The sequence below is a fragment of the Sorex araneus genome, chromosome 3 (assembly GCF_027595985.1).
Source record: "Sorex araneus isolate mSorAra2 chromosome 3, mSorAra2.pri, whole genome shotgun sequence".
In the NCBI taxonomy this organism is placed as follows: Eukaryota; Metazoa; Chordata; class Mammalia; order Eulipotyphla; family Soricidae; genus Sorex; species Sorex araneus.
In genome coordinates this window covers 217,881,055-217,895,610 of record NC_073304.1, presented here as the reverse complement: position 1 = coordinate 217,895,610, position 14,556 = coordinate 217,881,055, and the positions used below count along the sequence as shown (strand labels likewise).

The following is a 14,556-nucleotide window of genomic DNA, read 5'->3' as shown; positions in this document are numbered from 1 at the left end:
AACAATGACTGGCCCCCTAACCTTGCCCCAGGCTGGGCCACCCCTGAAGGCACCTGGGGACTTTCTGAATGTAAATGACCTGATGACTCAGGGTCAAATGACCCAGGAGGGACTCAGAAGCTGGGAGCTTGGACCCCTTTGGGGACCCCTAGGGGCAGCTGGATTGGAGGGAGGCGGGGAGGGGGGAGGGGCAGAGCTAAAAGGGAGGATCCTCTCAGCCTTAAAAGGGGCCACTGCCACTTCCTCCCAGGCAGGGGCACAGGCTCGCAGCCTTCCTGTGCGGTCTCAGCGCCTGCCGGTGACATGGACCTGGGTGAGTGAGTCTGGGAGGAGCCTGGTTGGGGTCCCTCGGGCACCCACCGCACTTTGGGCCAGAGGGGAGGGGCAGCATCTGGGGGGGATTCTGCAGGGAGGAGGCTCAGGGGCTGCAGCCCAGGGGGTGTCACCCCTGCTTCCAGAGCCAAGGGTCACCTTTCAGGCTTGCGGGCTGGGGACTCCTCTCCTGGCTGTTGGTGGGTGCAGAGACCATAGGTGGCATCTTTCTAGAAGCAGGAGCCAGAGCGGGCGGCAGGCTGGGTGCAGGGAGGGGAGGGAGAGCCTGATCTGTCTCTGTGTGGGGTGACAAAAATCTCCGGGGGATGCACAGAGGGGAGGGCTCGATCTGTCTCCATGCCGTGGCAGAGAAAAACTCGGGGCGTCTCATCAGAGAAGCTTCTCCCAAAGCAGCTCTGCGCTGTCCCTCTCCCCTCCCCTCTGTCTTGGGGTTCCCGGGAGGTGGCGGCACAGCTCCCAGGGCTCCAGGGGAAGCCACTGCAGCCTCTGACAGGCCAGCCGAACATGGGGCCCGGGGGCTTGGAGAAGGCAGAGACAGGCCCGACCCAGCCCTCTTCTCTTCCTTCTCCCACCTGACCAGGAAGGAGGGCGGGGCGGGGGGTAAAGGGACCCTTCCCCAGACCTGACACGGACGGAGCTCAGTGGTGCTGGCTCTGCAGGCAGGAGCTCCGGGGTTCCATCTCCTACCCCGTCGAGCCCCTGAGAGTGACCGCTGAGACCAGAGCAGGGAATAGTGCCCACGCATCCCCGGGTGCAACCACACACACACACACACACACACACACACACACACACACACACACACACACAACCCATCCTCTGGTCTGGCAGCACCAGCACCGGGAATCCACTGCGTCCCTAAGGCAGCCCACTCGCAAATCTCAGCTGTGGCGTTGGGTTTCTGGAGGGCTGGTTCTCACCAGCAGGCAAAGCCTCAAAGCCACAATGGGGTGGCTTTAAAAAGTGAAGGTTCCCGAGGTGGCCTGCACTGCCCCATCCCTCCCACCGCAGCCTGCCTGCCTGCCTCTCTGAGCCCCAGGGGTGGCGGGGAGGGCGGGAAGGGAGGAGGTTGTCAGCACACAGCTAGCCCAGGTCACCCACATACACACACTAGGGGAAGAGCAGGGGGGGTAAGAGTGCCAAGGCTCAGTCCCGGCATCCATCGTGCCCCCGGGCCCCCCCGGAAGGTGTGCTCAGAGTGCATTTGTGGAACTTGGAGTAGATTTCAGGGTTCCCGAGGTTGTTCGGACTTTCTCTCCTGCTGGAAGTGGGCTCTGCCTCGTTCCCTCCACGCAGCTCCACACACTGACCTACATCCCCAGGAGGCAAGGTTCTACCCCTGGAGACCCCACCTCCACCTCTCCGTGTGGCGCCCTGAAGGAGACCAGTTGGGGTGCAGGGAGGGTGGGGGCCAGAACAGGCCCTGAGCGGGAGCGGGGGGGTGGGGGGGGTCCTGGCCAGTTTCCATGAGAGCTGATGCCCAGCCGTGAGTCGTCTGAGTCGTGAGGAGTTGGCAAGCCCAGGAGAACCCCTGAGGATCACCCCGGACCTCACCCAGACAGGGGAACTAGGGGTGTGGGGAGGGGGGCTGGGAGGTGGGGAACCACAGCAGGCAACCCCTGATGGAGCAGAAAAGGACGTTTTTCTGCTTCACTCAACTCGAGAGAGCCCAACGGCTGAGCGTGAATTATTGGTAATACCAGGAGCAGGGGAGCCCCTGGGAGGGAAGCTTTGCTCAAAACGGGCCCCGGGAGTTGGTGCCGTTGGTACCGTTGGTGGAGGGGCGGGCCATGAGCAACCCGGTCGGTCAGCAGCAAGCCAGAGGTGAGGGGGTGAGGGGCTGAGTTTCTGTTACACAAATTGAAAACCCAAATTGGATATTGAATTGAGCTGGTGTCTTTCGTGATTTGAATGAGCGCTCCCAACTTACCCTTCCTGCTTTCAAGAAATGGGGGCCTCAGATTTCTCCAAGGCAGCAAAATGAAAAAAATTGACCACAGAACCGATCTCTCCCCACCCACCCCGTGTGACCAGAGGGAGTGGTTGATGAGATACAAGACCCTTACTTTCAGGGAAGAAGGAAAATGCCACCGCATGGGGAGTTCTTGGGGAAATTTTTGCACTTGGCATGTCAACTAAATTGTCAACAAGCACTGGTGGAGGTATTCAGGCATGAGCAGTCTTGAGGGGAGTGTCATTGGGAGGCACTGTGACAGAGGGAGGTACAATGCTGATGGGTTAACAGCATTTGGAAGTTCCAAGAAAGAGCTGCCATGACTCAGGGGGATATTTAAGTTGGGTTCTGAAGGATGCATAGGAGTTTGCAAGTCAGACAAGAAGGTGCCAGAGGCCCAGGATGTAGCAGGGATAGTAGACTCAGTTGCCAAAAAATGACAAAAGAGGAAAAGGGCAGAGGAAGCAGTAAACAGAGGGGAGCAGAGTGAGCCAGGGCTGCAAGCCCCCAAACCCCACCTAAAGGTATTTAGATGGCGGTTTTGGTTGATTTTGTTTGTTTTTTTGTTTGTTTGTTTGTTTGTTTTGCTCCAAGCAGAATATCCTGAGGGGCTCATCCCACAAAATGCTAAGAGACTGGCCTGGGGCAATAGCACAGCAGGTAGGGCGGTTGCCTTGCACAGGCCGACCCGGGTTCAATTCCCAGCGTCCCATATGGTCCCCTGAGCACGGCCAGGGGTGGTTCTTGAGTGCAGAGCCAGGAGTGGCCCCTGTGCATCGCCGGGTGTGACCCAAAAAGAAAAAAAAAATGCTAAGAGACTAAGGAGAAGAATGTTGACAGAGATGAAGAACTGATTCTTTTTTATTTGCTGTTTGTTGTTGTTATTGCTTGGGGTCACACCCAGTCATGCTCAGGGGTTGCTCCTGGCAATATAATGCTCAGGTGTAATGCTCAGGAATTACACCTGGCAGTGCTTCGGGAGCAATATAGAATGCCAGGGATCAAACCCGGATCAGCCAGCCGCGTGCAAGGCAATCGCCCTACCTGCTGTACCCATCACTTCGGCCCAAGATTTTTTTCTTTTTCAATAAGGTGCATGAAATTACAGGCGTGCTTTAGAAAACACAAATTGCCAAGGAGAAGCAGCAAAGGTTTCAGTCAAGCCAGATCTGAGAGAGCAGGGGCCAGAACCCCAGGAAAGGGGACCCCCGGGGGAGTGAGTGGGAAGAGTGAATGAAGAATCCTTTCCTGCTCCCCCAAAACATAACCTGACCCGGCTGTGACTTCATCAGGCTAGAGCTCTGTCTCTTAGCAGCTGTGTGGCCCTAGGCAAAGGGCTCACCTCTCTGGGCTGCTCTTTCCTGGAGTATCTGGAAAAGGGCACCCCAATTCTGAAAGTCCAACCGGTCAGGAAACCCTACAGGCGGGAAAGTGGCCAAGCTCCTCGGGCTCTCCAGAGACGTCAGAGCACCCACCTCCTTCCTAACATGGGCGCGAAGATGCAGTGATGCGAATGAGCTAAGCGTTCGTGGAATGCAAATGACATCATGAGACAAGGCAGTGACTGTGGGTCCTAGCAGCTGCCCTGCCCACGTGGTGTCTTGGGAGGGGGTCCCTCACACCTCTCACCTCTCTCGATTCCGTATAGGCTTCTCCCCTCCCCTTTCCCGGGTACCAACAACGCTTTGAAAACTTACTGTGTTGGCCGGTGAAGAATTCCAGGGAGAAAAAAAAGATGAGGGTAGCTTTGGGGATCAGCTGATGCTCACCAAGGAGGAATAGACATTCGGGAGGAGAGGGTGGGCAGCAGCTAGCCAGCTGTCCCTGGCCCCGAGCCAGGAAGGAGGGCTGGAAGCTTAACTGGGAGTTCTAGGGAATTTTCTTTATATGATGCTCATTGCTGGAAACTTCAGAAGTCAAAAAGCACCCAACTCCTAAGTCCCCGCTCCCCGGCCCCGAGACTCCCGGCTTTGCCAGGCAGCCCCGGCAAGGCCTGTGACTTCATAACAGACAGAAATTGTCCAGCTCACAACCACTGCCCCGGTCCCCTGGGCCAGCATGCCAAAGTTCCCCTAAATTCCTGTCTGCTCGCCTTCCATCTTTGCTTCTTAAAAACGGTCCCTTGGAGACCTAAGGTTCCTGCTCATTCGTCTGGAATAACACTCCCCAGAGACCCCCCCAACACTCACCAACCCCCACTGCACCCACCCCCCCCCACCCAGGCCAGAAGCAACGTGGTGGGCGCCCGGAGAAGGGGCCCAGGAGGGAATGGAGACACAGATCTCAGAGCTTTTGCCTCTTATTTCGGGTAAACCTTTGAGGTTTCTCAGTTCCCGCTGCCAGTGAGAGCGGCTCTCTGGAGACTCAGCGAAAGCCTGTAGATGTCTCTAGAAACCTCGAGCGCTTCACAGAGGGGTGAGTCAGTGGAGGACCGTTGAGGCCGGAGGAGCGTGTTTAAGAGGAGAGACAGGGCCAGGAGTGATGTACAGCGGGGAGGCTGTTTGCTTGCACGCGGCTGACCTGGGCTCAATCCCCAGCATCCCATAAGGCCCCCAAACCCACCAGGAGTGATTCCCGAGCACAAAGCCACAAGCAATCCCTGAGTATCAGGAGGTGTATCCCCTACCCCCACAAAAAGAAAGAGGAGGGATGTAGACTCCCAGGGCCTCCTGGGGGCCCACCGCCAGGATGGGAGAGTAAGGAGTCGGGATTCTCCAGAGAACCACAAATAGGCTGGCATGCCAGGCAGAAGGTTACTGCGCTGTGCTGGTCCCGCAAAAGTAGGTGCGACCAGGGAAAGATAGTACAGTGAGTAGGGTGCTTGCCAGGAGCACAGCCAACCCAGGTTCCATCCCCAGCATCTCATATGGTCCTTTGAGTGCACCAGGAGTGACCCCTGCACACAGATGCTCAAATATATGGTCCAAATATAAAAATTTTTTAATTAAATTTAAAAATTAAAATAAAAGAAGAAAAAGAAGACACAGCCAGGGCGGAACATCTAGCTACAGCGCTTGAGGAAAGGCTGGGGGTTATGTGTTAAGATATAAATCCTGGGAGAGAAGGATTAGGTGAAAGCTGCCAACAGGGCTAAGCAGGAACTTGCTAGAGATAAAGTACTTGTTTATTTATGTGGCCTGGTGTCCTTCCTCCTTCCTCCAAGAACCGGACAAGTCCGAATTTCTCTTTCTACACACACACACACACACACACACACACACACACAACACACCCCATACCTCGCTCCAGAGACTTGATTTGATATTATGTCGCAGGATTTCCAGCAGGTGGCGCTGTGCCCCAGGACACTGGCTCATGAGGCGGCCTCTTAGAACCAGAGGGCCTGGGGTAAAGGCCCCACAGCCCAGAGGGTGCTGGGAGCAGAGTCCCGGTGAAATTCCCCAGGTGCCTCCAAGGGCTGGAGGTGAAACAGGCCTGCGACTCCCGCCTTGGCGTGCTTTATGGTATCACAGGCATTGCCTGTCCTGTGGGCTCAGCCCGGACTGAGAAGGTCAACTTAGGCAGGAGGACCAAGTGGGCGGGGTGCTCCCCAGGTGCTGGAGATGAGACTTCCCTCATCAGTACGTTTCTGCAGAAGAACCGTCTTCCAGGCTCAGCCACAAAGCAAACTGCGCAGGGGGCCCCCTTCACTCCCATCCCCCCACAGCAGGCCTTGCACTGGCCTGGGGGTCCCTGCTGCTAGTGCAGACCCCAGGGGAGCCTCCTGCCTGCCCCAGGCTCCGACCCTGCCGGGTCCTGGTCCCTCCTGCAGTAGGACACGGTCCTCTCTCCCTGTCCCCACGGCCCTGGACCAGCAACGAGTTAAAGAACAAGTTAAACACATGCTTCAGCTCAGCAAACAAAATGAGTATTGCAGTCCAGGACCAGTCATTCCTCTGCACTACCACAGGGCACTGCCCACGGCACCCTGGTCCCCCGAGAAGGATGAGCATCTCACACACACACACACACACTCAGACACCAACACCTCACACACACACACACTCAGACACCAGCACTTCACACACACAACACAGACACCAGCATCTCACACATACACACAGACATACACACACTCAGACACCAACATCTCACACATACACACAGACACACACTCAGACACTAGCATCTCACACACTCAGACACCAGCATCTCACACACACAGACACACACTCAGACACCAGTACCTCACACACACACACACACACACACTCAGACATCAGAATCTCACACACACACTCAGACACCAGCTCCTCACACATACTCCTGACACAGCAGCACCTTCCACACACTCAGACACCAGCAGCTCATATACACAGACACATACATACTCACACACACACACACTCACACATTGTCACACGTTTACACACTGTCACACACTGTCACACACAAACATGTACACCTGAAAATAGCAACTCTCTCTCTCACACACACAGACACCTGACTCCAGGATCTCTCTCTCTCTCTTGTCTCACACACACACACATACACACTCACACAGTCTCACACACGTTCTTTCTCTCTCCCCCTCACACACACACACACACACAGTCTTACACACATTCTCACACACACACACACACACACACACACACACACAGAGCTCCAGTGCCTCACAGGCCTGGCCTCCTGCTCAGACCAGGAGTCAGGGGCTGGCTCTCAGGGGCCCGGGCCTGAACAGACTCTCCAGTTCCTGCAAGACTCGCAGAGTGATGAAGGGAGCGTGGGGCTGCCTCTGCTTTCCAGGGTGCAGGGGAGGGGGGGGCAGCGGGCAGGCGCCCACTCGCAGGCGCGGTCGGGCTCTCAGGCGCTGTCCCAGCATAGGCCTGGGGCTGGTGACTGCGTGGGTGACTCTCCTTGTGCCAGGAGCTGGCAGTGACCTCCTGCCCTTGTCTCCACAGGGAAGGCCACGCGGGGCATGCTGGCCGGGGTTCTCCTCATCCTCTTCCAGGTGAGTCCACGCCCAGGAACGCTGTGCGCTGCCCCCTTCTATCAGCCCCTGTCTGCAGGAAGGCAGGAGAACCAGACCCTCCCCCCATGTCTGGTGTCCCCCCCCCCCCCGCCCCCGCTCCCCACCCCCAACACCCCTCATGTGCTCAGTGCCCCAGAGTGCCCCAGATAGACGCTCCCCCACCCCCACGGACCCTCAGATGGGGACAGACTCCGCCCCCACTGAGGGTCCTGGAGACAGGTGGGGCTCTGCAGACAAAGGACGGTGGCAGCGGTTGCTCACGTGCACTCCCGCCCCGACAACACGTGAGTGAGGGAGAGGACAGCGTCCCCACCCCTCTCACCGGGCTCACCCCCAGAGTTGTCTCCTGCCTCCCACCCCAGCCAAAGCCTTTGTAAGTGAAGAAGCCGCTGGAGCCCATGACGGGGCAGGAAGGAAGGGGCCAGGCCAGGGGGCGGGGAGGGAGCCAGTCCTTTCCTGGGAAGCAATGCCCGCACCCCTGGCCAACACACACACACACACACACACACACACACACACACACACACACACACACACACACACCACACCACACCACCACCACCACCACCACCGTTCCCGGGGGCCTGCTCCCCAGCCCCAGACGTGGACACAAGCCATCAGGCTCCACGGAGTGCCCGAGTCCAGGAGCCTAGAAGTCCCGTCCCCCCCACTGTGGGGAGGCCAGGGCCAAGCTGGCAGCAGCGGCCGCAGCGTCTGGCTCCCCCCCAGCTCCTGCGGCCAGAAGGCGGCTTTCCAGCAGCTCCGGCCAGACCCAGGCCCCACGCTGGGCACTGCTCCCGGATCCCCGGCCCAGAGGCCCCTCCTGGGGCTGCAGCCCCGAGTCTGGCCGCCTGCCCCGCCGCCCCGCCCCTCTACCCCGGACCAGACCGTGCAGGCTGGAACTAGCGGTGGGGCTGGGAGGGCCAGGGAGAGCTGAGCTCGGCCCTCGCTGATCTTGGGAGCTCCAGGGTGACAGTTGAGGGGGCAGGAGGAGGTGGCGCTGGGGGCTGCGAAGGCGTCCGACCTGGTGGTCCTTGAGGAGGGGAGAAAGGAGGAGAGATGGGTGGTAGAACTCCCCCCAGTTCCTAGAGTTTGTCTACCCTCTGGGACCCCCACACCAAAGGTGTCAGATCTTTGGCTGGGGTCGGGGACAGCCAGCCCATTCTTTTGTAGCCGGAAAAGATTCTGTCCAGCCCCCAGTAAGACAGACACATCTTAGGGCCTCAGCACGGCAATCGGGCGCGGGGAGTGGTGAGATGGTCCTGTGAGCAAAGCCAGTTCCTCCCCGGGAACCCCCTTCCTCAACCCTGCAGCCCCTCTCACTCTGACTTGTCCGCACACCCATCCCGCTGGGCTCCAGCTCCCCAGATGACCCTGGAATGTCCCAGTCAGCTCCCACCAGGCTTCCAGGTTGTCACCCGGCAGGCAGACGCGTGTCACCTTCAGTGGCAAAGGCACAGCGTCTGTCAGAGCCCATTACACAGGCTGAAAGACAGTGTTGAGCTTCCTCCCGGCCTCCCCAGAGACTCAGACACAAAAAAGGAGGGAAGGAGGAAAAGGAGATGATGGAGCAGGAGGAGGAGGAGGAGGAGGAGGAGGAGGAAGAGGGAAGGAGGAGGAAGGGGATGAAGGAGGAGGAGGAGGAGATGGAGGAAGAAGAAGATGGAGGAGGAGAAGATAAAGGAGAAGGAGGAGGAGGAGGAGGAGATGAGGGAAGGAGGAGGAAGGGGATGAAGGAGGAGGAGGAGGAGATGGAGGAAGAAGAAGATGGAGGAGGAGGAAGAGGAGATGGAGGAGTAGGAGGATGAAGGGGAGGAAGAGGAGGGAGAGATGGAGGAGGAGGAAGGGGGAGGAGGAGGAGGAGGAGATGAGGAGATGGAGGGAGATGAAGGAGATGGAGGGGAAGGAGAAGAGATGGGGGAAGAGGAGACAGAAAAGGAGAAGGGAGAAATGAGGGCATAGAAGAGGAGGAGATGAAGGAGATGGAGATGACGGAGGAGAAGGGTCTTCGGAGGGGAGGAGGAGGTGGAGGTAGAGCTGGAGAAGCAGGAAGAGGAGCAGGAGAGGGAGAGGGAGGGGGAGGAGGAGAGTCGGAGAAGGGGGAGGGTCTTCACCCCACCATCCACTCCTCTAGAAACTGGCCCCACAGTCCAGTGCTCTTCGGCCCCAGGTGCTGGGTTCTGTCCCGGGGCCCCGTACAAGACAGCAGGTCACTCCCGCTCAACCCATGGAGGGGGCATTTGTCTCCCTGCGCCTCTTCCAGGCGGGAGTCTCCCAGAGCCGTGGAATCGGAGCTCTCTCCGCCGCCAAGACCAGGGCCAGCTCCTCACAACCCTGAGTGCCACCAGGTCAAGCCCGCTGGTCCCTAGCAGACCCCGGCACTGAACTGCCCAGTCTAGTTTTGGGGTGTTTGGGATTTTGTTTGTTTGTTTGGTTGGTTGGTTGGTTGGTTTTTGGACCCCACCTGGCGTTGCTCAGGGCTTACCCCTGACTCTGCTTCAGGAATTATTCTTGGCGGTGCCAGGGGGGAGCATATGGGATGCTGGGAATCAAACCAGGTTGGCCGCGTGCAGGGCAACCCCCTACTCACTATATAACCGCTCCAGCCCTAGGACTGCCATCTGGTTGGCTGTGGGCCTCCCCGCCAGAAAAACCGGGCCCCCCTGGAAAGAGCTTTCTCCCAGGTTTTTCTAAGGGGGGTGCCGGAGAGTCCCAGCAGGCAAAATACCCGCTGTCCCTCGAACCTGCCTTGTGAAGAAAGTCCTCCTCATCTCCCTTCCCCAAACGAGCAGACTGGGCGTAGATGGCGAAGTGTGGTCAACGACTCCGCACTTCCCTGGTCCCCGGGCTGGGACCCTTCCCAGATCTCCCCTTGCCGAGAGGGCGCTGCAGAGTCGGTCACAGCTGGCTGGGGTAGGGCCAGGGTGTGCAGACTCCCCCAGCCCCACCCAGCTGCCCCCAGCAGGCCAGCCCTTAGAACAGCCTTCTGAACCCGTTTCCAGGTGGGCGTCCCCTGAGGAGCGTCCACCTCAAACATCCCCTGGAGGGCGGGGGGGAGGGGGCAGTCTTGGCAAAGCCATTCCTGGGTTGGCAGTTGGGGAAGGTCTAAAGTCTTAAGAGCAATAGCACAGCGGGTAAGGCGTTTGCCTTGCATGCAGCCCGACCCAGGTTCGGTCTCCAGCATCTCATAGGGTCCTCTGAGCACCACCAGGAGTAATTCCTGAGTGCAGAGCCAGGAGTAACCCCTGTGCATCACCGGGTGTGACCCAAAAAGAAAAAAAAAATATCTGAAGAGTCTGAGAATGCACCAACGGTGCCTGAACCTTTGCTCTGGGACACGTGGGGTGCAGTAGATAGGCTGGGAGCCGGCTGCCACCGCCATGAGGCTCAGCTGGCCCACGTGCCCCCCCGCTTTGCTGCCCCACAGGTGTGTCTGTGTGAAGACGAGGTGACGGATGACTACAGCGACAGCAACACCACCGTGGACTACTCGAGCTTCGAGGTGCTCTGCTCCAAGGAGGATGTCCGCGCCTTCAAGGCCTGGTTCCTGCCGCTCATGTACTCCGTCATCTGCTTCCTGGGCCTGCTGGGCAACGGGCTGGTGGTGCTGACCTACATCTACTTCAAGCGGCTCAAGACCATGACGGACACGTACCTGCTCAACCTGGCCCTGGCTGACATCCTCTTCCTGCTGACGCTCCCCTTCTGGGCCTACAGCGCCGCCAGGTCCTGGGTCTTCGGCGCCTACCTCTGCAAGGTCATCTTCAGCGTCTACAAGATGAGCTTCTTCAGCGGCATGCTCCTGCTCCTCTGCATCAGCCTCGACCGCTACGTGGCCATCGTGCAGGCCGTCTCGGCCCACCGCCACCGCGCCCGCGTCCTCTTCGTGAGCAAGGTGTCCTGCGTGGTCATCTGGGCCGTGGCCATCCTCCTGTCCATCCCCGAGCTGCTCTACAGCGGCCTGCGGGCCAGCAGCACCGGCCAACAGCTGTGGCGCTGCTCCCTGGCCACCGAGCACGTGGACGCCCTGGTCACCATCCAGGTGGCCCAGATGGTGGTGGGCTTCCTCATCCCCCTGCTGACCATGAGCTTCTGCTACCTCGGCATCATCCGCACCCTGCTGCAGGCGCGCAACTTCGAGCGCAACAAGGCCATCAAGGTGATCATCGCCGTGGTGGTGGTCTTCATCGCCTGCCAGCTGCCCTACAACAGCGTGGTGCTGGTCCGGACCGTGACCAGCTTCAACGTCACCAACAGCAGCAGCTGCGAGCTCAGCAAGCGGCTCAACATCGCCTACGACGTCACCTACAGCCTGGCCTGCGTGCGCTGCTGCGTCAACCCCTTCCTGTACGCCTTCATCGGCGTCAAGTTCCGCAACGACCTCTTCAAGCTCTTCAAGGACCTGGGCTGCCTCAGCCAGGAGCAGCTGCGCCAGTGGTCTTCCTGCCGGCACACCCGGCGCAGCTCCATGAGCACGGAGGCCGAGACCACCACCACCTTCTCCCCGTAGACGGCCCCCCCTCCACCTGCACTAGAGGCGTCTCGCCACGCTCCTGGGCCCAGGGGCCCCTGGGTCGGTCAGGGGCGGGGCAAGGCAGGACATCGAGGCAGGCTTCTGCCTGCCCCGCCGAAGACCCCCGCGCCCGACCCTAGCTACCTCAGCCAAGGCCGCAGAGGCACCACTCACGGGATTCCCCGGAACCCGCCACGCTCCCGCGCCCAAACCGTGGCCTCCCCGGACGCCCACCGTGGACACCCACAGAACGTTCTCAGCACCTGGCATGAAGGGCTGACGTGGGGGGAGTTCAGGGGGACACAACCGGGGGCCTGACTTGACCTTCCGAATGAGACTCCTTCCCGCCAAGAAAGAAAGAAGAGAAAGGCGGGCCAGGACTTGGGAAAGAAGGGCTGGAGGCCAAGCTGGGAGAGTCTCGTTGGCGGGGCCGGGAACCGGAGATGCAAATGCGTCAGCACTAAGGCTCCGCGAAGCCCCTGTCTGTCCACTTCTCCTTTTCCATCGTTCCTCCCAGCCAGCCGCCCCCCCCCAGCCCCCTCCCCTCCGTGGAACCAGCCCCCACTCCCGTGCCCCTGGGCTCTCTGCTGGGAAGGGCAAGGGCGTGGTATTTCCTGCCAGAGCCCAGTTCCCAGTCTGAGCTCTGGGAGCCTGCTGACGTGTGACGCCTCCCCCCCCCCCCTCCACCCTGCAGCCCTGCTCTGGTCTCAGCCCGGCTCCGCTGCTTGGCTAGCAGGAAGGAGGGGGCATGGAGGAAAAGGACTGAGGAGGGGTGTGTGGGGGGGTTGGGGGCGTCGGGTGGGTGGTACCGCTGGCTGCTGGGAGCCGGCGAGAGCTGCTGCTTTGTTCTTTGCCACAGGAACAAAAAGAAAAAACACAGAAAGTCATCCTGTTCTCCTTTTGTTCGTTCATGGAGAGCACACATGTCATTCACGGGCTAAGAAAAGTTTCCCCTTGAGGAATCAAGAGCCTTAGAAGAAATGAAGGGGGGGGAGGAGGGAGGGTCCTTGGCGAATGGCAAATGAGTGTGTTCTTGGTGTTTTGCAGGCCTGAGGGCCCCACCCAAGCACCCCCCACCACCCTCCCCTCTAGCTTCACATCTCAGAGAGGCCCAGGGTCTCTGGGACCCTCCAGGGACATAGGCCCAAGACAGAGGGGGCCCGCAGCGATAGTGGAGCGGGTAGTAGGAGTGCCTTGCACACGGCTGACCCAGGTTCGATGCCCGGCTTCCCCGATGGTCCCTGAACACCACCAGGAGAAATTCCAGAGTCTAGAGCCAGGAGTAGCCTCTGAGTATCTTCTGAGTGTGACCCAATGGGAAAAAAAAAAGTAAAAAGGGAGAAGGTCAAATTGTCTCGAGGTGGCAGCTGCCAGACCAGTGTGGGCTGGTGTGGTGCTGTGGCTTGTCCCTCTCATCCGGGCCTGGGACCAGGTGAGGGTGAGAGAAGATGTGTGTTCATGCCAATGGCGATTCTGTGAGAAGGGCCTCCTGGAACCCCTGCAAGGCTCGGCTCAGACTCCGCTTCTCTATTCCAGGAGCCCCTGGCACGGCCCTCCCCTAAAGACGCACCAGCCCCCTGTGTCGGCTGAGCTCTGGGCCAGGGGCAGCTCCCTGAGCCGGGTACGAGCAGCCTCAGACACGAGTGAGAGCACCGGGCTGAGCGCAGGCTATGTGTGCAGGAGACCCACGGCCGACCCCACCACTACACCGTCCCCCCACAGCACCCAACCCAGCCCTAAGCACTGAGCCAGGAGTGGGTCCCCAGCACCGCCAGATGTGGCCCAGGAACCACAGAAAGGTGCTGCTGCCACTGGGGCACCCACATGGGGGTCCGTGCGGCCCGTGGCTGGTGCGTCCACACGGGACCCCTGCTCAGGGCATCCTCCAGTCCTCTGGGGGGTTGAGGGCGGAAGAACAGATCTCATTTCTGCAAGGGGGAGACGTAATCAAGTGGTTCTGGCCCCCCACCGCACCCACCCCCCCCCCCCGCGCCAGCTGCCCGGCTTCCAGTACATTTTTCTGAAATAACTGGCCTCTCGGAGTATTTACAGAAACAACAAAACCTCCTCATGTTAATTCCCCAAACTCCAGACCTCAGAATTTCTGACCTTTCAAGGATGCTGCCCCCACCCCTGCTCTTTGGCCCCGGGCCCTCAAGTCCCTGCTCTGAGAGTGGGGGACCCCGGTAAGAAAGAGAGGACTCAGTGGGAAGCCCAAGGAGGACCCCTCCCATCTTTCCACAGTCCCTAATGGCCACACACACCTCTAGGGTCCCCCAATATCCCAGTATCTTCCCAGTGACACCCCCAAGTGACCATTCTTGCAACCAGAAACGCACACCTCCCACAAATCATGAATCCGCAGAGCTGCGAGGACCTGAAAGATGAACTGATCCAAGATCCTGTCATTCTCCAGACAGGGACACTGAGGTCCAGAGGGAGGGGGAGGCTGGCCCAAAGAGACACTGCAATGTTGGGATACTGAAAATGCTTTGTGGGGGGACCCAAGGGTCTGGTAAAGTTTCAGAAGGCAGCTGGGGGGAGCCTGGCCAGCTCTGAGTCTCCTCGTACGCGTCCAGCTGCGTGACCTTCAGAGGTTGCTCAAATGCTCTGCGTCTCCGGTTTCTCAACAGCAAAAACTGGGTCCGGGACGCCTCTGGGCTCGCCCGGGAGGCTGAGTGTACCGAGGGCGCAGACTCCAGCCAGACAGTGCATCTGGGGTCTCCACTGCACGTCTTGGGTCCCTGATTTGTGTCCCTGCTGTTTCTGGGTGTACATAAG

At 59.4% G+C, this 14,556-nt stretch overlaps 1 protein-coding gene across 1 annotated transcript; it reads left to right on the top strand.

Moving 5' to 3' along the window:
- Nucleotides 1-273: 273 nt before the first annotated feature.
- CCR7 (C-C motif chemokine receptor 7) lies at nt 274-11,772 on the top strand. The gene is made up of 3 exons (XM_004608754.2): nt 274-313; nt 7,192-7,241; nt 10,690-11,772. Exons 1-3 carry the CDS (start codon nt 304-306, stop codon nt 11,770-11,772), a joined length of 1,143 nt encoding a protein of 380 aa, XP_004608811.2. The 5' UTR covers nt 274-303.
- Nucleotides 11,773-14,556: the final 2,784 nt, after the last annotated feature.

Bases quoted from the DNA above. Each gene is read 5' to 3' on its own strand.
- CCR7 (XM_004608754.2), top strand. The intron at 7,242-10,689 runs GTGAGTCCACGC...GCTGCCCCACAG, and splicing joins TTCTCCTCATCCTCTTCCAG to GTGTGTCTGTGTGAAGACGA.